This window comes from Rhipicephalus sanguineus, chromosome 3 (assembly GCF_013339695.2).
Source record: "Rhipicephalus sanguineus isolate Rsan-2018 chromosome 3, BIME_Rsan_1.4, whole genome shotgun sequence".
Lineage (NCBI taxonomy): Eukaryota > Metazoa > Arthropoda > Arachnida > Ixodida > Ixodidae > Rhipicephalus > Rhipicephalus sanguineus.
The window spans coordinates 229875590-229900495 of NC_051178.1; the positions used below are offsets into that span (position 1 = coordinate 229875590).

The window sequence follows — 24906 nt, forward strand, 5'->3', positions numbered from 1 at the left end:
CCGCTTCTGCCTTTGCACGCAGTACATTTTATTATTCTTGTTTTATTTACAGAATGGCTTAACTTATCGCTGCATCCGACTAGATCATATTTATTGCAAATGTTGTTGTCACTGCAATTTCATGTTACACTGGGCTAATCGACCAACTGACTGGCTGCACGGCTAGCTGACTGACTGACTGACTGACTGACTGACTGACTGACTGACTGACTGACTGACTGACTGACTGACTGACTGACTGATTGATTGATTGATTGATTGATTGATTGATTGATTGATTGATTGATTGATTGATTGATTGATTGATTTGATTTGATTTGATTTGATTACTGAACAGAAATGTTAGAGTTTGAGCGCTGTAACTTTCAGAAGTCGCATTCAGAAGTTGCACTTCGGTCTTCGATACCGTTTGTGTCTCCAGAGTCTAGCGGATGTACTCGCCGCTTTCTGAAGCTTACATCCGCGTGTGAAAACCGTCATGCGTGACAGTCAACATGCCTTTCCACTCGTGGTGACATAAAGCACTACGTGACACGCGCTTATACTGCGGCAGTTGCTTATATTCAGAACAACTCGTGCAACTTGTTTCAGAGTGGGCTTGGATCCAAACGCGACGACCCCGATTGCGTCGCGGAACTCTGCGGGTGCTGGGACACCTGCTAGAGGCCTACGGCTTCTCGCCCGAGCAACTCGCGCTCCAGAACTCGGCATCCTGTGCCCGCCTGATGCGAATGAAGCCGTCGAACTCTTCGCACCCAGCCAGCGTTCTTCTGTTCTAGGAGCGACACTTAATGTCACCACGATTTAATGCAGAAGCGTCGAGTGCTGGGCCAGTTGGCGCATCATCCTGTCCACTGCGCTTCTCCCTGCGTTGTGTTCTGTCTCGCTCAACGATTTCACAATCACCACGATGTGTTTGAAGCATGAACTCGGATATACAAGCATGTGCAGTAAGAATTTGACCTAATAAAGCTCTATAGCAGAGAGAGAGAGAGAGAGAGAAGGAATACAGGAAAGGTAGGGAGGTTAACTAGACGATACGTCCAGTTTGCTACCCTACACATGGGGAGGGGAATAAGGGAGCAAAAGAGAGGGAGAGAAGGAAAGTCACATTTTCCAACACACACACACATAGTGCAATGTTTCATAGGCGGTCGCTCAATACTTTGCCTTTCAAGTACTGCAAGAGCGCTCGTGTGGCCTTCAGGGCTGCTGTGCTGTGAGACCACGCTCCCAAGATCTTTACTGCAGTAAAGGGCCGATCATCGAGTCTCCTCAAGGCACACTGGACAGCCCGGCGATCTTGTTCAAATTGGGGACAGTGGCACAAGACATGATCAACAGTGTCTGTACAGTTGCAGTTATTGCCCATGGATGACTCAGCCACACCAATGCGATAGCTGAATGAGAAAACCTGACACGTGGATACAGGTGACAATACACTGAAAATTTTGTGTGCAGAGCAAGAGTGTGCCTCCTTTCTGTCTTCCTGATCATTGTGTGAAGCCCGAGTTCGAAGACCGCTCTGTGGCACCATGGAGTGCGAGTGTTTCTCGTCGGCGCTGTCGGTATGGTAAATATAGTAAATAAATATTTTCAATACGCCATGCCATAAATAACATAATGTTTTTCAACGTTTCTTTATTGAAACACTTCAGTACTGCATTAATAAGTTATAGCACATTATTCAAATCTATGACACAATAATACATTTCCATGTAACTGTTCCCGTGTAACTATGTAGCCACCACTGTTACAATACTTTCTTGATTCGCTCTCGGGTTGGTCGTTGGCAGAAAAAAGGGAAGATAATTCAGAAGGTCGTTCGTTCGACAGCAATGATTATTGATGATAATTGTTAGGGTTACACGTCCCAAAAGCGCGATATGATTATGAGGGATTTCGAAGTGGAGGGGTCCGGAAATTTCCATTACCTGGGATTCTTTAACATGCACCTAAATCTAAGTATGCGGGCCTCTAGCATGCCTCTAGCATTTCGGCACCATCGTAATGCGTCCTCCGCGAACACGATTCGATCCCGCGACCCAGAAATTATTATTAACGGGCCGTTGCCGTCGTAAATAAATATTCGATCACAATTGACTAACACTTTTTGTCATGGGTCATTTTGTGTGAGACTTGGTTTGTAGATGGATTCGTATGCACGGAGTTCTTCAAAAGCTGTAGAAGAAGCCCATCTGATCTCGGTATAATAGCGGACAGCCGACGGCAGAATGTTGTTATACGTAAAAACGTTCGTGAAGCGGGCACTTACACCCCCCCCCCCCCCCCCGCCCCACGGAGGTCTAGTGGTTACGGTGCTCGACGGCTGACCCGAAGGTCGCGGGATCGAATCGCAGTCTCGGTGGCCACAATCCAATGAAGGCGAATTGATAAAGGCCCCGTGTACTTAGATTTAGGGACGCGTTAAAGAACACCACATGGTCAAAATTTTCGGATCCCTCCACTACGGCGTCCCTCATAATCATATCGTGGGTTTGGGACGTAAAACATTAACAATTGTTACATTATTATGAATCGGCTACTCGTGCTCATTTTCGGAGCAGCCTGTATAAGTTAGGTCTGTTGGTATAGTAAAAGGTACGAGCCAATTGCGGTTGCAAAAGACACATTAAAGAACGCCTTTAAAAACGAGGAGCATTGTGGATTCATCCCACGGGTACATATCCGCAACAGTCCAGTTCGTATGCAAATATTCTCCCTTGCAAAAGTCGCCGGCCTGATCGTGACAGCGAATACGCAGGTAAAGAGGCAGTAGGTCTATAACAGTCATTTCCTTCTTTTGCGAAGGAACAGTTTCTTGCGCACAGAGAATGAACACATTCCTCCTTTTTCCATCACACAAAGACAAACTCATTCCCACATATCCATGAACCTTTATTTCATAGAATCTATCCTGTAATAGGTAAAGATTATGAAGTACAGTTTCCCACACTTCTAAAACAGCTAATGCGTCTATACATAAGACGTACTGCTAAGCACATACTACGCATTAACGAGTACATGCAAACATAACATCCACAAACACACACAAAAACGGACCCGACAATACGCAACGATCACCCGTAGGCGCTGTCGTACACAATGACTTTTAAATTAACTACGATGAAAATGACGTCAAACAAGACAACTTCTCTGTCTTATGCATACCATGACTATGTCAATGCTTTTTTATTATTATTATTGACTAGATACGTACACTTGACCTAGGAGGCAAGTGTATGACAGTAACGAAATCCTCGGTGGCAGCGTCCCGTCAACCAGCTGAAAACGTAGAAGGGAAATAGTGCACGGCGTTTACTTTGACGGAGACGAAGAGCAGTTGCAAAAGCATCCTGAGTTAGCTGCCGAACAGTGAAGGAATTCGTAGAGATTGCTTCTAAGTATGTATTCAAACGAATGACCTTACGCTTGAACTGTCGTAAGGGCAGACGCCAGACAACTTGAACCTTTGCCGCATTACTGGCAAAATCTGTTGGCTTACGGCAAAAAGCAGCTCCGAACGAAGAACTTCTTTGTTCGCAGTTTTCGATCAATTCCAGCGCTTTCCATGTATTTGCCATTTATAGCAGCATCTTATTACTGGACGCTTTTATTTCCACGCAAAAGTAGACATGAAATATATAATACTGAACACAGTGTAATAAAAACGGCGTCATCTAGATGAGAGTGACGGCTCGGTGAACACAACGGTGTTGTTTGCACGTGCACTAATGTCGCAGGATATACAGGTGATCTAACATGCCTCTGATTCGAACGGCAAAGTCGGAGATATATTTACAGCTATTTTACCGCAGCAAAAGCAATATAATACGACACTGACACTGTACTGTGGGGCACATATAAGTATAGTACATAGAGTAAAAAACCAAGACGCAATGTAGACGTTTGCTAAAGACAAGTTCTATTACACCAAATATTGAAAACCTGAACAAACTGTCTTCACAGGCCACAACATCGATTGGTGTGAGAGAGAGTATAACAGTTGGAAAATGTTAGGAATTTACTGACATCTCAGGCATCTGTGAATTTTGTGCAAATCGTAAACACGGGAAGTACGATGTTACGGTACAGCGCCAAGTTAACTAGATATATATAACCTGCTTTGAAGTCTGTTTTACCACACTGCTTGGAGACTTTATTTACTTCTGTGGTACATGGTTTGCTCAAACGTCGGAGACATCCTGCAGGAAACAGGAAGGGAACACAACAATACGTCGCAACAAGCTGTATGAGGTAAAATTATATTCAACTTCAATAGCGCTCGCACCGGCACATGGCACAAATTTACAAGCGTGACATCCAAGGGTAAGTAGTGCGCACACAATATGTACTCGAAGTGATACCGAAATGTAGCGGCATCCTTGCGACCTTTCCAGCGAGGGGCTGCAAAAGGCGGTGTTACCGCTCGTTTCGCGCACCAAATGTTCGTCGTGTTGCTACCAAGAGCGGCGTCAAACGATGAACCGCTCCACTGAGTTTTCTTTGTCTAACGCGTGTGATTTACGGTGAGGGTTCCTTTAGAAAGACGACAAGGAGCAACCGTCGGCCTATATGCCGTCTACAAAGTGTATTCTAACGCCAGAAGCAGTGACCCTACGTTTACACGGTCTGGTGCGCGAAACATGTAACAGAACAACGAGCACGTGTATCGTGTACAGCATTCAGACTCTGGAGGGCCTGCTTTGACAAGACGTCCCCTGCAGCGCATCCCATCTACTCCAAGACGCGACATATTTTGGCAAGCAAGACGGTTGACGACATGACACGAACGTTCGTCACTTGTGTGCAGGTAGAATCAAGCGGAGGCCACGTCATCCGACGTCCGGCGGTCGTGACTACTTCCATGGATGGTGGGTATTTGGATGCCCAAGGCGAGATCTGTCGTCGCTGTGGTCGAGGATCGCGATCGAGAATAACTCAACAGTCCGCTGACAAGAGACGAGGAGGAAGACACCATTTGGGAGACGTGCCTGTGGTCTCTGAAGCCGAAGAAAAGAAACACACCTTGTAGCCCTATGAAGACGATGCTGACGCAGTCCATGAGGAGCGAGTTGACGAGCCCGCTGATTAGGCCCAGGAGCCAGGAGACGCCCATGATGGATGCCAGCTTCACGAACAGCAAGATCCGCGAAGGCTTCTCGTTCGCCTTGAAGTCGAACTTCTGAGACTGCGACTCCGTCCTTCGGATGGTGAAGACTGTGTGCAGGTAAAATCCGATATCGACGAATAGAAGCGCTAACATAGGGGCCAGAAAAAATGCGACGTGGCTCCATTTCTTATTTATAAAGCAGCGAGACATTCCGTATGAGGGTGCGAGTGGTGAGTCGCCCTTTGTCCAGTTTAATATGGAAGCCACGCCGACAACCAGTAGAGGCGAACCCCATCCAGCGAAGGCGTACCGGACGAGGCTCTTCCAGTTGCCCTTGGGTCGGCGGACGAGAATCAGCGTCTTCCAGATGTCGTACGACAACACGGTAGTCCAGAAGGCGGTCGACAAGAAGCCAAAGTGTACGACCACAGAGGACGCGACGCACACGTCGCGGCCGAAGTTTGTCACGTTGAAGACGAGGAAGAACAGTTGAGTGAAGAACAGCGTCATAGATAAGCACAGGGTGCAGCGAGACGAGAAGGTACGATATTCCTTAGACATGAGGTAAACCACTAGCTTGAGAACCAGACAGAGTAGCGAGACCGATATGCAGACGATGGTCAGGTAGCCGCGAATTAAGATGGCCGTGTTCGGATTTGGTGTCGAAGCATTCGCGTACCGGTAGGTCACTTGTTCAATGTAACACACTCCGTTGTATGAAGAGAAGCAAGTGCTGTTTCTGTCGACCGTTCGGAATATGGAGGAAAGGTCGAGGTCCGGGAGGCTGATCGTAATCTTCACTTCCACGCGCAGCGTCGTGGTTGTCTTTTCAGCCGGTAGGCATGACGTCGCCGTCAGATTGGCTCCGTGGCAGCGAGCGCAGTACGCGTTTTTGTAGTAGGTTGAGCCGGACGCTTCGTCGATAACGGGCGCGTAGAAGGCCCAACAGGAACGCGTCACCGTAGAGTTGGTCTCCACAGGGCAGTCTCCGATGAGAGGGAGTCGACTGCACTGGCGCATGTATCTGTCGAAGTTTGTCGATATGAACGGAGGAGGCCGCAGCCTTTGCTGTTTCTTGCTGCCTACGACTGCCACTTCCCAGAAAATGACTTCGTCCAGGTCGTAGTTGCAGAACGCGCAAAATGCATTGCGGTGCGTCACCTTTGATCGACGGCTCGTTACCGGGATTTTAAAGAACATGTCGCCGGGGTTGAAATCCGCATCTTCGCAACGGTCGCGGACGTCGTCTTGTACGGGCCACAAAGAGTTGCACCGCGAAACCAGAAACACGTTCTTTGTGACGCCGCCTTCGAGGGCCAAGCTAGTACAGGCCCATTTCGAGGTGTTCAGAGAAGCCAGGTCCACGTCCACCGATTTGTTGTCACAGTTCCAGCAACAGTCTCCGAACTCTTCGCAGTCCTCACGGCACGAGCACGTTAGGTAAGTATAGTTGTAGCAAGAAAAAGTTCCATCCTCGCAGCAGTCGATATCAGCTGGACAATTAGTGATCGACTGAAACTGGTCGCGCCCGAGATCGCTAAACGCCGGATGGTCCTCCGGTCTTGCGGGTCTTTTAAACGTTCCATTGCACTCCTGCTGTTGGGATAAAACAGCGTTCGAAAGCAGCAGCATGAGGAGGTGCAGAAAGAAAAGCATGGCCGGACCATCTGATGGCCTCTTGTAAAGCTTGTTCGGCTAATCGTCACGAGGGCTCTCTTCTCCCTGCAACGAACCAAAGCGAGTGATATGGATTAAGTAAGCAAGGACGAGGACATCCTTACGCTGGTACGGAAACGCTGCACGCATATAAGCCAAATTGAGAAGCCAAACACTCCTTTCTGTAGAGGGAATGAACTTTTGAAGACTCATGGCTCTGATATCTAAGAGCTCAATGAAGCTGTAAAATGATGCTGCAATTTCACAGGGTCCGTAGAAGCAAATTAACAATCGTTTTAATATTATCCTGAAAGACGGTTACGTATGCTTTCTTTTTTTTACATCAATGTTGGGTGAGTTAAGAGTGCACAAAAAACGCAATACTGAAAAAAAATATCGTTGAGATGTCTTTTACATATGAGCGCGTGTGCTGTTTTATTATCTAATAAATTGAAGTGGCGGCAAAAATTTGGCATTGCTGTTCTCTTCTGCGGTACGATTTTCTCATCTTCCTTTGCGAAAAGGCTCGCATGTGGGCTCGCCTTCCTTCACACTGAACTTGGTTTTAGGGGATAACAGATGGAGTAAATGCAGCTCGTGTAACATGTGATAGACAGTACGAGTCATTTACTACTCAGAAACTATCAGGAAAATATGATCGCGCTTCAACTTGACGAGCACGAAACAGCCGTACACAATCCTACAATGGTCAATGCTCTTTGAGGGTTCTGCATAATACCCAGGGAAGTGGTTCTAGAAGTAACTAGCCACCGTAACCTATAGGTGTGAACATCGAACACGGAGAACTCACCCGTGCAGCAAACGTGCAAAGTTCCGGGTCACTATGTTGTGTGCTATGGAGAACCGGCACAACGGCGTACGGGCACCCCGTAGCTGAGTGTGTCATGGCAAGCAGTAGAGCGTCCTCACGGCGCGTCAGCCAACTGGCGAGTGGCGCGGAAAGATGCATACACTTAGCCACGGCGGGTGCCCCTGTAGTGCCAGAAACGCACGTGAACGTCCGCTTTTGTATGGCTGCTCCTGCATTATGCATCGAAAGACATCACCGGGTGCTCGACACAAACGCAGAGGCCCTTTCCACCGGTGTTGTTCGCGCGGAAGCACATTCGGCTGATTAACGCATTCATATTGCACCCCCGCGTTACAGTTAGACAAGAGGCGAGACAACTGCTCTGGCAGCAGATCGCTCACAACGCTCCTTCTGCGTGTACTCGGCACTTAGACGCGATTAGCCACGCCTATAGGGGCCCATATATAGTGCCTCTGTGACTCGCTCCTGTTCAATCAATAATCGTGAGATGCTGCCTTCACAGGTGAAGAGCTACGTAGTCAATGTCAGACGCCCCTACCAACGTGAAACGTAAGCAAACGAACTCTATAAGCGCGGCCTTGGCACGGAGCTCGCGCTAAGTGAGAAAACAAGGCGAGAAAGACGGAAGCACTTCGTTAAGTGAATGTTGTCACGTCATGGCTCATAACATCTGTGATGTATGTGAGTGGACGCTGTCTGTCAAAAATGGCTGACGCCTCGCGAGCATGGGCCAGCTGCCTATTTTATGTGACAGAAGCGAACACGCGGGTCCGTTTGCTCGCGCTCTGCCACCCTCATTTATGTGCGCCAGTTGCATTTGTTTTGTCATTCGGTTCTTTCCTGTTTCTCTATATATCCTTTACCCTTCATCCGGACCCCGGTAGCAAACGGAGCCTTCCCGCTAGTGGTTATCCTTACTGCCCTTCCTACATCGTAGGTGAAGTGCAACATGCTATAGACGAATGGCGTTAAAATATTCTTCGTAACCAGTGATATTTACTTTGCGTCGCGGCATACTATAACTAGATTATTCCTCAATAACGTAACTCACTCGTTGGATGTGCAGCCGCAATGTAATAAAACAAGTCAAAGCGGTGAAAAACGTAAGGTGGAGCTGATGAGTTGCATATACGTATATGTATTAAACATAGTCGTTGTGTTATTATCGGCAGTAAACCAGCGTGAAGTACCAGATCTGTGTTAGTCAACTTGGTCACCGCGTGGTCACGTCAACAGGAATGAATGTGAATCGTGTTTTAATTCTTACGGTCCTAAACTGCCGACTTACACTGTCAGTAACAGACAGGTTTATGTAAATGTACAACGTCCATGTCGAAGTTACCTCTGACTGAAAAATGGTGCGATTTGGACTGTAAACAGCACGAGTTTCCATACCATGCGCTAGAAGTTGTTCTCCACATTCTTACGTGGTCGTTGAAACCGAAGAACACGTATATACCTGGAATGCCTGCGAGTAATTCACTTAAGATATACGCCGAATCGTAAGCGAGCAAGGCCATCGGATGCGTACTTATGCCTGGCACAAAAACGGGCAACGAAAGTACGACACTGTACAGGCCTTCGGCACACATGAGAAACGCCAGTTTGACGAACAAGCGAAGCCGGGACGGGCTGCCAGCTGCGTTTTGCGCCTCGATTTCGTTCGACGCTTCCCTGCATTTCCTGACATATAAGACTACGTGCGCGTAAAAACACAGTTGGGCGGCGACGGCCACGAGCGGTGTTACAACTACAGCCAAGTTAAACGATTTCCCACCCATAAATTTAAAGAAGCAGGTAAAGTCCTCAGATCCGCACTTTAAGAAGTATAGCAATGCAAATTTCACGAAAGGTGTAACCCACGCGAAGGCGCAGTAAATAAGGAACGTCTTAGAGCGTCTTAACGTCCGCTTCGATGCGGTTAATGCTCTCCACATGTCAAACGATACTACTAAAGTCCAACGAAAACAGGACTGCGAAAAGTAAAACATCAAAAGGAATAACACCTCGTAAACCGTGTACCTTGTACTGCCAACGAACCGCAAAGAGACATATTGTAATATGTAGGCTGGCAGCAATGTCAACGCATAAGAGAGGGTGCAGCGTGGTATGAAGCACCGAGACGATCTGTCCAGAGCGTATACAAGCACCTTAAGAAAGAGAAAGAAGGCTGATATAGATCCTGCCGCACCGTCAATCTTCGTTGCAAATTTTCTCAGAACTAGGTGCACATTTGCGTATGAACTATTTCTGAGCATTGTAAGCTCATCCTCTTGAGTGGCTTCCATCAAAGGAATACACTCAGTGTCATGGAAGAAAGTGTAAAGGCATATGTCGTAAAACGTATTATTCTTGACCGTGTGTGTTTCGTCTGAAGCTGAATGGTGCGGCTCGTTGAATATACGTCGGCAACCGAACTTGGTGGTTCCCCAATTCCACTTCGCTCTTACGTCAGAGACATTCGCAGGACTACCGCAGAGTGGCGCAGTGAACTTGAAGTAAGACGCGTAAAGGAAGCTTGACTTATGTGGATTCTCGTCCCAACACACTCTCTTCCAATCGATCAAGGTTTTCATGTCACGGTTACAAGCGGCACACTGCTTGTGAGGAATCTCGTTTGATCTCAGTGCTGAGTTGGCGTTGGGTCCAAAGCACGAGCCGTTTACGCCGATGCACTGAAGTCTGCATAGACACGTCTTCGTGTAGTTCCAGCGGCAGACTCCGTACGGACACGTGACCGGTTCTTTAGCGCACTGAAGCAGTTGCACGGACCCTTTCTCAATGAAGTTTTCCTCGCTCTGTGGCAGCACGTTTACCGCAGATACGAGGCACGTTGCTTCAGCGCGTGCTTTCAAAGCGAGGAAAAGAACACCAAGAGCCCTGGTCCAGGAATTTGCCGAAGTACTCTGTTTCATGTTTACTACATTGGTTTCTGAAAGGAAAGGATAACTTTCCTAAGTTACGAGGAACTGATTCGTTTTCGTGAGCAATATTTTGTATTCACTGGCGACAGCACTATACAAGCAAACAAACCGAGCAAATAATCTGAACGACACTGCTACAGCAACAAGTTCTGGCTGACAATGGTTTTTCCTCATCCTTTTCCTTAATGAATGTGTTTGTAGAAGAGGTCGGCATCATGAGTGACGCCCGGCACTTTCTTATCTTTTATAGGCGGCTTCTCTTCCCTTAGCGTTGACAAACGATATCAACGCTTGGAACATTTGATGCCTTGTCGGTGATTACACATGCTTCCTACATTTCAAGGTATCCGTCCGCGCATTAAGTAATGATGTATTCATCATTATGCAAAATAATGTACCTTTCATTGTGTGATGCAGCTCATTACGCTTGCAATAAAACGTAAGAGATGTGAAATGGCCATCCTAATAACTTAAGATTCATCGCTGCGCACTATTTGCAAAGGAAACCGAACTTACTTGTACATGACAATGACCCATGAAACAGCGCTGGATGTGACAGGCAATGCTTTCCTCCGCAGCTGGGTGCAAATCTCCACGTAGACATCAAGCTTGAAAGCCAGGTAAGGAAAAAGGAAACCCTGCTTGAGAATCGTCAGCCCTCCGCATGTCTCCTACGTTCCGAAGGGTCTCTGCGCGGAAAGGTCTGTTCTTGTAGCTATAAGTACGGGTCCTCAGCCTTACAACTTCCGTGTCAACGGTTGCAGCTTGAAAGGGTCTCCCATCACACACGCGTCTTGTTGGGTAGTGAGCGAAGCGCGAGCAAACAAACCGCCCTCCTATCGCTTTCGCTGTACGACCCTCTCCTTCATTCATGCAACCGAAACACGAACGCACAATGCCCGGTTAGTTCTCAGAATATAAGTCCACGGATGTTTCTGTTGCTGCTGTGCCCATGAGCTACGAACCATGCGTGACACTCAAGAACAACCGCTCTTGCGGTTGTTCTTGAGTGTTACGAACCACTGAAGTGAACCAATAAAACATAGATGCATCTTCCTTCCCGATCTTGCAGAGGCTGAACAGTTTCTTCACTTGTTAAGGCTGCTACAGGGTGATGCACTAAGGTTAACACAGCGAAATTCCCCTTCCCTTCAATCTTTTTTTTTTTCTTTCCGCCTTTGAGGGACACTAATGTGAAACAGTGAATCAGTCTAAAGTGATAGATTATTCCATGAAAATTCTAATATCTTTAGTTTCATCATAACAGGTTTATTATTAGAAAGTAAAGCGAAGCAGGTTAAGGTATCGTTTTAAAATTTCCCTCCAGAATCTCCATGCAAGAACGTCAGCCGGACATCACAGATTTCGATTACTCTTTTCGTATTTTGTCCCCATTTGATCAACAAAGTTTGACTGAATTCGGTTCGTTGGGTCTCTGGCAACATCAGAGGACGGACGGACGGAGGGACGGACGGACGGACGGACGGACGGACGGACGGACGGACGGACGGACGGACGGACAGACAGACAGACAGACAGACAGACAGACAGACAGACAGACAGACAGACAGACAGACAGACAGACAGACAGACAGACAGACAGACAGACAGACAGACAGACAGACAGACAGACGACTATATATAAGTGTCCGGAGGAGCTTGGCAGGGGGCCTACTAGGTAGGTCCCTACTAAGCCATTGGCTAGTCCCATGTTGGAACAGAGAGACCGTGCCTCTCCGCTCGTTCACGGGCCCTCTAGACAGCCAGGAGCTGGACGTGTTGCCTGGGGTCTGTGATGGTCATCGCCCAGTCGTTTTCTTGGTTAAAAATCCTGTAACGCAGGGCACTGGCAGAGCATGTGATTTAAAGAGCAATACTCACCACCACAACCTGGCCACTGTGGATCAATGTCGGTGTGGAGCATGCTCAGAAAGCCCCTAGAGGGGTACGACCCCATATGGAGCATGCGGAGAGTGCTTGCTTAGGATCTATTGAGCTTATGATGGGGGAAGCGAAAACTCTGTCTCTCCCCTCTGTAATGTGATGTGATCTCATGAAATTTAACTAGAGGATCAATATGGACGAGCTCTCCCGAACTCACCCGAGACACCATCCCGTCGCGACATACGAAACCTCGGGCACGTTCGTGGGCTGTCTCATTGGGGTTCAGGTGACCCGGTAGTACGTCTCGTCCCATGTGAGCCGGAAACCAGGCTATGTGATGAACAATGCCTGAGGGGGGTTTTTTGCCGTGGGTTTGCCGTGAAGTGCAGAGAAGTGCAGAGAAGCACTGACAGTGAATAACGTAATTTCAGTTTGTGTTGCACAGAAGCACTGTGACCTCATCAGAGCAATGGATCGAGGAGCTCTCCTGAGTTCAGCGCTTGTTGTCGTCAGTGCTGTTGCGCATAATTATGCAGTCGTGGAGCAATCGCCAAAACAAGAAGTGATTTTAAAGTTCTCGAACAAGCGCCAAGTGATTATAGACATCACCGTGGAGCTCCTAACCAACGACGAGTCGTCAGATTTTCATACCCGCGACAATGGACACGCTAGAGAGCTGGTTCTGAAGCACGTGTTACGGTGCAGCACGAATCTTAAATATTTTCTTCAACAAAATGAATGATAAGGTTTTAGAAGCTGAATCGAAATCAAAGGGAAAGCTGGAAACCCTCAGCTAGAAATAGCTCTGGAAGTGCCTTTGGCTGTGCTGTAAATAAAGTTATTGAGACAACATGCCATCAGTCTCCCGTTCTCATTCATAAAGCACGCTCGCGACATGGTATGATATTTTTCTGGTTTATTTATTACCTTCCCACAATATTCCCTACCACTGACAAGCGCAGCTCACCAAAGATATGTGTGGAGAATATACATTTTCGCACTACCAGTTAACCTTGTCGTTTTACTAAACGTCGAACGTTAGCTTTTTTTTATGAATCGTTTTTTTTTTCACTCGAACTTCCCTGAATGTTTTACGCAAAGATCATTCTCTTCGAGATGCGACTACTTATTGGGACTCTTCTGTGGTCGATATATCAGTCAGTCGCAAATTTCTGCTTCCCTACAGGATCTATAACCAAGAACCGAATAACAAAATTATTCGAAGTTTCTGGGCATTTCATATATCTATTTCTCCTTACTACCGAGCTGAAATACAGGCCATAAGCTCAGCAAAACTGTGTTTACGAGTTTTCTATCCCTAATAGCAAGCACACTTAATTTACTGTGCGCAAAGGAAAAAAAAGATGTCAAAATACGTGAGGTTTATTTGATCGTAAATATTTGCACGCAATTCTTTCAATATGGGGAAATGAATTCTTAGGCGTAAAACGGGAACCCTGACGAAAGAAAAAGACATGGACAAGCGCACAGCAGACGCTACTGCGCTAGATTTTACTGCTCGGTAGCGAGCAGCCGCCGCGGCTGCTTCATGACGTCCTCGGCGGCAGTCTTCAGGCCTACTCACAGGCGTGGTTCTACAACTTAAAGGCGCGCCCCTGGCCGCCCTCGTATGTGATCCACAAAAAAATGACACTTTGGTGCAACAGACCGAAAGCGTATTATGTTGCGTTCCTAGACGAATGGTCGCGTGACAGCCGGTAAGCAGCTAACAGCTACAAAGTATGTTCATTGTCCGCTTCTAGAGATTATCCAATCTGCTGTTCTGTCTTCCGATAGGGATGGTCGATTAAAATTTTTGATCGATTAATCGTTAATCGTTAATCGATTTAGCATTTAATCGATTAATTGCTTTCGGTGGAATGTTTTAATCAATTAATCGACATTTTTTATGGGTGTTTTAAAACCGATATCTCATTGTTTGAGAGGCATCGTTCGTGTTCGATATGGACCGAAATCTTTATCAGGCGCGCTGACGATCGAAAATTCCCACTTTCGAAAGTGTCGACGACGGGCCCCTTGTGTTCAGTGTACGCAAATTCCCACTTTCGCACACTGGACACAAGGGGCCCGTCGTCTTTGGTTGATGTCGCGGATTCAAGCATCTGTGGCCATCATTCCTGGACTATTTGGCAGCAGGTCGTATTTTCTTGAAGCCTGCCTACTCGAGCTCATCGAAACCGGAGGCGCGTTCGGGGACCACATTGGTTTGAAAGTCACAGCTGAAACATGCAGTGTGGCGGAGGGTGAGGAAATCTCGAGAAAGGTAAAAGAGAGACGAGGAGGAAGAGGAATTAAATAAGACGCTCGCTCTCGTAAGCACGGCATCTTTTCTCGGTTTGTCGGTTAGATATTGTGGAAGCCCCTACATAATACTATAATTGCGGACTGACGCGATCTTTTCCTTGAAGTCACCCATGCAGAGATTACACAGAAACATATACTGGCCATCAAACAGACCATCGGTACAGGCAACTGCGGGAAATAGAGTGACATGAGTTCCTGCCTTCCGGCTAGAATAAGCAGCAGCTGCGCCAGTATGCTCCACAGGTTTCATCTGATCGTTGCCTTAACACGGCGCCACTCGCACCTTTTCAATCGTGCGTACAGCCTGAACTGTGAGTGCTATCTCATGTTTCAGACATTACAATATAAATTTCGTGACTGTCCTTCTTTCTTGTCTCAGCAGAAGACGGGGGCCTCTAGCTGAAAGCTGTATTTCTCAGTAGGCGACCATACAGTATTACTAAGTGCTACAAGGTCACTTCTTCAATAGTAATGCACTGGATGCTAGACGTTCGGTAAACCGACGCGTAAAGTTACATAAATTACATAAAGGGTCTATAAGACCCCTTTCACAATTCGCGAGTGCGCATTCCTGCGCTACATTTTCTCTCAACTAATGGCAGCAACTTTTGTGCTTCAAGTGGAGACGAGGTCGTAGTTGCACGTGCTGGCGTTTGTCTATTATGCGTATTCGTGTCAAGAGAGCCGAGCCTACATTTTCCGCGTCCCAGCGCAAGCAAACCGCGCTCGAACACTCTGTTTGAAGAAGTCACTAGCTGCCATTAATTGGACTAACTGCATCGCAAGAAAGCTAGCTGAACAATTATGAAAATGGTATAAAACCTATAAGACGGACAGTTGGGCTAGTCGGTATACAGCATAATAAAAGATGGTTACTAGCGTCCTTGTCTTCTTTACGCTAGCAAACGTATCTTATTATGTATATACGGATTACCTAATCATCTCCCCATCATTGTACTTCATCACTCTTTTTCCCCCGTTGCGTTTTCCCCGGTGCAGAGTAGAAGGCAGGGGCGTACTAGCTCAGGCCACCCTCTCTGCCTTGTAATATATTTTCTCTCTCTCTTTCATTGGTAAACAATATTTTATTTGCTAAACAGTAAAACAGAACGGCACTAAGAACCAGTCAGGAAATAAGCAGCGCATATTACAATGCCGCACTTACACAAAAAACGAGTAAAATCAGAGGGTTGAATAAAATACAAAGAAAGTTGCGATTGACACTACAGCCAACGAAAACTATTCGTTTATCAAATGTAAAGAGAGATGCGTTTATGCGGCAACACGATGAAACAGCGCGGCGAAAAACGAACACGAACAAAATAAGCAACAAGACGATGCGCTGGCACGTGTGAAATTTACAGAAAAGAATAAACTTCTGTGTTGAAAGTTGACGAATCGCCGTGCTGCTAACTTTCTCAACAGTCCCCTTTTGTTTTGTTTCATGGGGCTCCTGCTCCGAACCACATGCATTTTGCTATTGAGCGAAGAAATGTCAGTTGCCCGAGATGCTCGGGCGACAACCGACACCTCCTTTGGGTCGCCACACATCCAGCATGCGAAAAAAAGGCGCTCGAATGCTTCTGACGTAGCAGGAATTGGCAAAATACTCCATTGCAACGTGAAACACATGATCTAGGCCAGTTCGCATGCTGTGCCAAGTCTCAAGTGAATTTGGATTGGCGCGGCGATCGACTACAGGGTTACTATAGTATGTCTTGAACTGAGAAGGCATTTGGTTCATCGGATCGTCCTCCAGTGCAACTGGTGCAACGCAGTTGCGTAGAAGTGCGTGTGGTGCGAGCAGCAGTAGACTGTGAGCCGGAGAGAAGCGGGCAAGTTCATTTCTGCCTCGATGGGGTGGAGCCGCCTCCTGCCCGGGCTTGAAGTATTGCGGAGTGCTTGGAGTGGGACGCCGTACGCGACGGAGATCAGTGCGACATCATATCTTTCTCTATGGGGTATGGCCGCCGCCACCTCCGGGCTCGTTCTGCTAGCGCAGGAATATGCGCTGTAGTGAAATCAGTGAAAGAGAGACGATGTGCACGGCATCTACGTCTCAGGATAGCGCGCCTCGCAGTCATGCGCTCCAGCCAAGGGGCGATGTTGGGAGGGGGGATTGGGGGTGCCGTAATCGATTAATCGAATAGTTTTAATCGATTAATTTGATTAATCAAGCGGCGGAAAATCGATTACGATTAATCGATTAATTGTGGACTTTTAATCGATTAATCAATTAATCGTTCATCGATTTTACCATCCCTATCTTGCGAATGACTTGCAGCGGCTTCATGATAGAGAAACTCGGCTGTTCTTGAGTTAGACGAGTGGCCGGCGACAAGTTCGAGTACCAGTGCCGTTGCAGCAGCTTCTTTTTCTCTTTTGTTATATATTATTATTATTATTATTATTATTATTATTATTATTTATTATTATATTATTATTATTATTATTATTATTATTATTATTATTATTATTATTATTATTATTATTATTATTTAGGCTTGCTCGAATGTTCGAAACAAAGGTTCCTTAGTTCGAAACAAAGTCTATAAATCGAGAAGGCAAGATTTATAGATGCCGGCTGCCTGTCAACGTCACAGGTTGAATCACTGCGCACAGGAGATGAGGAATATTCACGATTTTTAGGGGTGGTTAATGTGACTGTCGTGCAACGGCAAGAGCGAGACGGTCGGGGGCTCAACTCACTTACTGAGCTCTTGAAAGGACGAGCCACGAAGGTGTCGTCCTTTTAGAGTCGTTTATCGTTGTGCTGTTCATGCCACGGAATTCTCTATAGGAAGAATCTCTGTTCAACAGGGAAGAACTATCCGTTGCTATGGTGCCGAAACTCTCCACAATGAAATCTTGCTAGCTTTCCATGGCGTAGCCAACTCAGGCCACTTCGTTTTTTTCACGAACGTTAATGCGCGTAAGAGAAGAATACTATATACAGGCTAAGGCTCGCAAAGTATGTAAAACATTACGTTAGAACATGCCTTACTGTCAGCGGCGCAGGTGCCACCAGTCGAGCCCTCTGGGCTATTACATCTCCTTTCAGTACCGGAAATTGCGTTTGCTCAAACTGAAAAGCATCTTTCGGGGTTCATTTTCGATATCGGACAGCGGCAACAATGAGTGCATAGCGGCGACGGACTACCTCACCCGACACATTGAAACCAAAGCGATTCCGAGCGGCATTGCAGCTGAAGTCGCCCGATTCTTCACTGAGCACATCCGTCAAACGCTCCTTTTTTATTTCATCCCCTACATGTTAAATTTGCGGAGTTAATGCGCTAAAAGGTTTTTTTTTTTATTTCTTCCTACAAGCTAACCTTATATGCTAGCAAGTGTGGCAAACAAGTTGAACAATAACAGGTTGCTGCATTCGGGAAGATGAGTGCAAGCAAACAAATGTAACAAAATAATAACGTTAGATGGCCATTTTTTTCATTACTTACCTGAATCACCATGCTCACTTACGGAGGCAACGTGACGGCATACATGGGAATCAAGAAGCACTACGCACCAAACAGTAGGCGCCTGACAATACGCGATATATACCGTTGTTAAATACATGTACGAATTTATTTATATTTTTTTTGTATATACAAGTACCTCCAGCGCCACGAGGGCGTTATCGCAGGAGGGCCAACTCGAAAATAAAAGTAGACGCATTGACAAACAAACCTAATGTATACACACATGGAGTAAAGATGAAAATACGAGGTAGTTACAAATAAAAGCATTCAGTACGGAACAAAATTGCAAGACATACAAACAAAAAACTCGGCGTGAAACCAAGCACAATCACATCAAGAAGGGGGAATGAGTGGTTTACAGCTAGGGCTCCGTGTTTTCGGATAAATCCGAAAAAAATCGATAAACCACTCACCGGCAAAATATTTAACAATTCGATTTATCCGAAAAACTCCAATTTTCAAAAGGCATCTTAAACGTTTAAAGGGCATTTTGAAAGATGATAATATTAATCGAAAGGAGCGCACCTCCATCAGCGGCAGCAAACCTCGTAAAATATGCTTGTATCTATTACAACAAGGTTTAGGGTTGTAATACGAACAAACATTGGTGTTTTGTATTCAAGTATTTGTGCTTGTATGTATATGTTTTTTGTGCGTTTCAAACCTTCCAGACATCTAAAATACACTTGATGTGTTCGCAGTTTTCGTGTTCAGATATCATTTCATCTAAGATTTCGGAGTATTGAGAATAATAATAACAATAGGTCCTTTATTTTTCATCAGAAGATGAGGGAGGCTGGGAAAAAAAGCTGGGGAGTAGCTTGACTAGCTGCTTATCCCCAAAAATACACTTTAGCGACCTTACAGCAGTGCACATCAACAGCCTTATAACAAGGTAAATGAACAGGAAGTGAGAGAAAAAAATGAAAGGATGGAGAAACAGCATTGTCAGCAACAATGCAACGCATTTTCATCGGAAATAAAATTAATAAGAACACATTGCAGCAACTTATAATGTAAAATTAAACACTGAATTTCGGAAAATTGGAGATTTGCGTCCATAAACTCCGATAAACGCCGAGTTTCCTCCCCCAAAAAATAAATTCCGAACAACACCCTCTGAAATTTCAAGAAAAGTAAACTGCGAAAACACGGAGCCCTACTTATAGCTCACGGAAGGTTAGAATGTAAAACGATAGGAACTTGGAGAACGTTTTACAATAAGACATATCCTTAGGAATTCTGTTTCAGTGCATGGATGTATGCGGGGGTAAAAATAAATTACGAAGCACATTCGTACGACAGCGAACTTCAAGTACCTTACACTCATGATCACAACGCATAGAGATGAAGTGAGGAGGAAAAATGCACGACTTCTCGCTTATTCCTGTGAGACCAGAGTAAATTCGGAAGTTCCGATTTTGTTGTTAGGCGGCGTTGAGTTGGCGTTTGCCAGCCGAGGTTGTCTTTAATACTGTAGCGTGGTGTTCTCGTCGCTGTACTTGTTCGCCGCCGGAGAGATGACACGAAAACACCGCGGATCCACAGGCATTCTCCTAATTTGATTTATTTGACTCGCGTTATTTCGAATTAGACATTATACACACTTCCATGTTACATCTCTCACAGTTATCAGCAGCACTCGCTGGAGTCTGTTCTCTCGGTGTCTCCGGCGCGACTCCTTTTGGGCCCCTCGGCCCCCGCCTCCGGAAGCGTCCTGACACCACGACATACATCAAACCGGAAAGACCAATTAGAAGTTCCCGTTGAACAAACCCAATGGGGTGACCACGCATTCAAACACGGACCAACCGGGTGGTATTCACCGAGTTAGAGCTCGATGACAGCCGCACGCCAAAACAGCAACGATTTGAATTAAATGTAAAAACACCCAGAAAGCTACCCGCGACTCGGGAATTTTGACCCATCTGATGTTCTTTAACATGCACCTAAATCTAAGTTCACGAGCCTCTACCATTTCGGCCTCAAAACTAAATGCGGTCGCCGCTGCAGGGTATTGCATCCATCGACCTTCGGATGAGAAGTCGAGTGCCATAACCACTAGACCACAGTTGCGATGGATACCCCAGTTGTGATGAGGGGTATCCCATGTCTGGTGTGTTCCCATCCACTGCCCTATATATATATATAATATATCTATATATATATATATATCTATATATAGATATTATATATAATATATATATATAATCTATATATATATATATATATATATATATGTATATGTATATTTATATATATATTAATTATATATCATATATGTATATATATATATATATATACAGAGAGAGAGAGAGAGAGACAGGACGTAAAGAAAGAAAAGGGGGGTTAACCAGAGGAAGCCTCCGATTGCTACCCTGCACTTAGGAAAGGGTAGCAAACTCGGAGTCATGAAGGAAAGTCCATGATTAGAGCACAGTCCAGTACGACAAACCAACAATGTCTGTGAACAGTATCAATTTGTAAGTTTGTCCTGGTCATGAGAAAGTGCGTACCAGGTACCAAAGCTGCCTTGCAAACGGGACAATGTCCTAGACAGGGGCAGGGAGCGAAGCGCTCGTAAAACGCACCGTTCTCCGATCGTTTGCGCTGCAAGACACTTTTCATTATTCATATGGCCGAACAAGAACACCCGCTGTCGGCTTCGTTCTTGCAAGAGACTTCTAAGGATGGTTGTGTTGCAGTGCATGAGGACTGAGATATGTGAACTCTGACGAGAAAGAACCTTTAGATGCTGTCAACAACTTGTCGAACGAAAGACGATTGTACGTAAAGGGGTAGAAATTTTTTCTTGGTTGGCCAATCACGTCAATAGGAATGAGTGTCAATTGTGTTTTAATTCTTACGGACCTAAACTGCTGACTTACACTGCCCGTAAGAAGTACGCATATGTGAGTGTACAACGCCCATGTCGAAGTTACCTCTGACTGAAAAATGGTCCGGACTTGGATCGTAAACAACACGACTTTTCGATACCATGCGCCAGAAATTATTCTCCACAGTCTTATGTGGTCGTTGAAACGAAGAACACGTATGTTCCTGGAATGCCACCGAGTAATTCACTTAAGATATACGCCGATTTGGAGAACACCAAGGCCAATGGCTTCCTTCTTACGCCAGGTGCAAAAAATGGCAACGAAAGTCACGGACACGGAACAAACCAGTGCCGACACATTACAAACGCCAGTTTGACGAACAAGCGAATCCGGGACGGGCTAGCCAGTTGTTTTTTTGCGCCTCGATTGCGTTAGACGCTTTTCTGCATTTCCTGACGTATACGACTACGTGCGCGTAGAAACAGAGTTCCGCCGCCAAGGCTACTAGAGGTGTTACAACTATAGCCACGTGAAACGATTCGCTACCCATAAATACCAAGAAGCAAGTTCAAGTTCTCACGATCCGCACTGTAAGAAGTACATCGGACTGTAATAGCATGCAAGGTGTACCCACGCGAAGGCACCATAGATCAACAACGTCTTCGTTTGTCTTAACGTTCGTTTCGACGCTGTTAATGCCCTCCATATGTCGAATGATACTACCAAAGTCCAAAGAAAAGAGGACTGCAAGAAGTACAACATCACAAGGAATGACAGCTCGTAAACCTCATAGGTTATATTGCTCAAAAGATACAAAAATCGCGTATCCTATTATCTGACCTCGTCAGCAACGTTTAACGCGTAGCAGAGGGTGCACCGCGATATGAAGCACCGAGGCGATCTGTCCATGGCGTATACTACCACCTTAAGGAAGAGAAAGAAGGTTGATATTATCCCTGCTTACACTGTCAGTGTTCGCTTGCAAACTTTCTCAGAACCCAGTACACATTTGCGTAGGAGCTATTTCTCAGCACTGAAATCTCGACCTCTTCGTCACACTCCTCAATCATGTGTGGTTTCCGTCGAAGAATAACAATCGACGTTAAACAAGTCAGTGTATAAGCATATCTCACAAAACTTATTAGTCTTAACCCTGCGTGTATGGTCTGATGGTGACTTGAGTGGCTTGTTGAATGCATGCCGGCACGCGAACTTGGTGCTCCCGAATTCCATCTCGCTCTTTCGTCAGAAACATTCGACGGTCCACTGCACAGCGGCGGAGTGAACTTGAAGTAAGACGCGTAAAGGAAACTTGATTTAAGTAGTTTCCCCTCCGAGTACACTCTATTCCAATCGATTCAAAGTTTTCGTGTCGCGGTGCACACGGCACACGGCTTGTTCTTGTAGGTTACGCCCGAACTCCTGCCTCGTGACAAGTTCGACAGTTTCTGTGCTTGAAGTATTTCGTGTTGAGTCGTCTGCTTCACAGTGGCGCCGGGTGTCGTCTTGGGCCAGTCATATGCGCAGCGGATAGTGCAGCGTACGTTCGAAAAAACACCAGTGCGGCGAAGATTCGGCAGTTACACAGGAGAACCCGTGGGACATACATTGGCAAATCTCGGTTGTGCTCAATCAGTGCTTCGCTGGGGTCGGAACATGAGCTTTTTACGACGCTCATGAGAAGTCTGCATAGACAGGTCTTCGTGTAGTTCCAGCTGCAGACCCCGTTGGCACACGTCACCGGCTCTTTAGCGCATTCAAGTAGTTGTAAAAACCCTCTCTCACGGATGTTTTCCTCGCTATGTGGCCACACTTTGTAGGTAGATACGAGGCACGTTGTTTCAGCGCACGCTTTCAAGGCGAGGAAAGGATACCAAGAGTCCTGGTCCAGGCAATTGACGAAGTACTCTTTTTCATGGTTATGACATTGGTTTCTGAAAGGAAAGGAAATTCCCCTGTGTTATGAGGAACTCATTCGTGTTCGTAAGAAACATTCGTGTTCGCAAGAGCACTTCAAGCAAACAAACAGGAGCAAACAATCCTTATGATACTGAAACCACTACGTCTTCCGGCTGACAATGGTTATTTCGTTTCATACTATCTTTAACGAATGGTGTGTAGGAGAGGTTTGCATCCTGTGTGTTGCCCTCTACTTTTTTATCTTCTAGGCTACTTCTTTTCTTCTTCTTCATCGCTATGCACTATTTGCAAAGGAAAACACGAATGAAATAGGTAGGAAATTAAAGAAAAATTACGTTCACAGCAGCGAACACCGAGATTATGACACCAAGTGCGATATTATAAAGTGGGGTAGTTTTCTTTGGGTTAACATGTTAGTAATTTTCTGTGAAAGCAGAGGAACTTACTGTGTCACTACAATGACCCATGTGCCCAGCGCTGCAACTTGAGAGGCAATGCTTTCTGCCAAAGCCGGATGCGAATATCCCGTGGACCTAGACTTGAAAGCCAGGACAAGGAAAAAGAAAAGCCTGCTTTAGAATCGTCCGCCGTATACATGCGTCGCCTATGTCCCGTAGGGGTTTCTGCGCGTAAAGGTCCAGGCTGGCCGCTGCGAGTGCGGGTCTTCAGCTTACAACTTCCGTGCCAACTGTTGCAGCTTGAAAGGCTCTCCCTTCAGCCACGAGTCTGTTGGTTAGTGAGCGAAGCGCGAGAAAACATACAACCCTCCGATCGCTTTCGCGGCACCCCCCTTCCTTTCCACGAACACGCGTTGTCGCGCTAGTTCTCAAAAATAGAACTCTGCGGTGGTTCTCTTGCTGCTGTACATACTGAGTGAGGCTAACACCTAAGAGAGATAAATCTTTAACGAAGTTCCCATCAGAGATGTGAGCCTGGTTTATCGCATGGCTTGCTACTCCAGGTGTCGGGTGATGACTATGATATATACAATGATCACATATACACACGAGAGCTGCAAACTATGCTTCCACCATTATTACAGTTTTTGAGTGGCATGAATCAGTGGAGAGTGAACCGAAAAAAAAAAACATACGTGGAACTTCTTTGCCGATCATGGAGAGCTCAACAGCTCTTTCGATTATCAAGGCTGCCACGGCGTGGCGCAGTATATAGAGTTGAGGTAGAGTTAATGTATATGCTACCTGTAGGTAGCAGAGTTGCGCATCTGTCTTCCAAACGCCGCTAGCAAACACGCATTGCGGAGAAGCTGGCGCTCGGGCCAATTTTTGTATTTCTCGACGCCGCCGCAGCGCAGCGAATGAATTAACACTATCCATCGACAGCCAATGTTATCGCCGATCTTCGACACGCGAGACATGTTAATCGCCGACATGGTAGGCATGTCGCCTGCACAAACGGAGTGCGACTTCACCGCATAGCGTTGGTTGCTAGCCGGACCTATGCGCAACCTTGCTACCTAAAGGTAGATATACAGGGACTCTAGTTGAGGAAGTGGAGTTCCCTTCCCTCCATCTTTTTTGCTCCCACCTTCGGCTGGCGAACCTTGCTTCTATTTACCTTGCGTGATAAGTGGCTGCGTGCAAAACTCTACACGGTCCGGACGAAGAGAAGAGACAGGAGGTCGAGGTTTGCGAGTTGCTGACTAACAGTGCGTTTGTATGAATACGCAGAATATATAGGTTCAACGTTCTCATTTAAAATGGTCCTGAAACACCCCTCGTGCTTGGTGAAAAACACATACAGCGGAAGAGAAGACGCTGAGCTGTAGACAGCTCAGTCAAATCTCGCAGTCGTGCATGGCAACGAGAGTTCACAAGCTGAGCGCGAAGTTGCACTTCTACTGGCGCCCTCTATTCGTAATGAGGCCCTACGCTCTTTCGAAGGGCCCCGTAATACAGCAGATTTCAGTCAC

At 46.2% G+C, this 24906-nt stretch overlaps 2 protein-coding genes across 2 annotated transcripts in view; one reads left to right on the forward strand and one right to left on the reverse strand.

Moving 5' to 3' along the window:
• Positions 1–24906, forward strand: part of LOC125757775 (outer membrane lipoprotein Blc-like) — a 109228-nt gene that overhangs the window by 6008 nt on the left and 78314 nt on the right. The gene's annotated exons all lie outside the window — the stretch shown is intronic.
• On the reverse strand, positions 4463–6828 carry LOC119386358 (adhesion G protein-coupled receptor L4). Its single transcript, XM_037653677.2, has one exon. The coding sequence runs from the start codon at positions 6767–6769 to the stop codon at positions 4820–4822; it is 1950 nt and encodes a 649-aa protein (XP_037509605.1). The 5' UTR covers positions 6770–6828; the 3' UTR covers positions 4463–4819.

What these genes read in the sequence shown, in the direction of transcription:
- LOC119386358 (XM_037653677.2), bottom strand. Translation starts at nt 6,769, where the DNA reads ATGCTTTTCTTTCTGCACCTCCTCATGCTGCTGCTTTCGAACGCTGTT.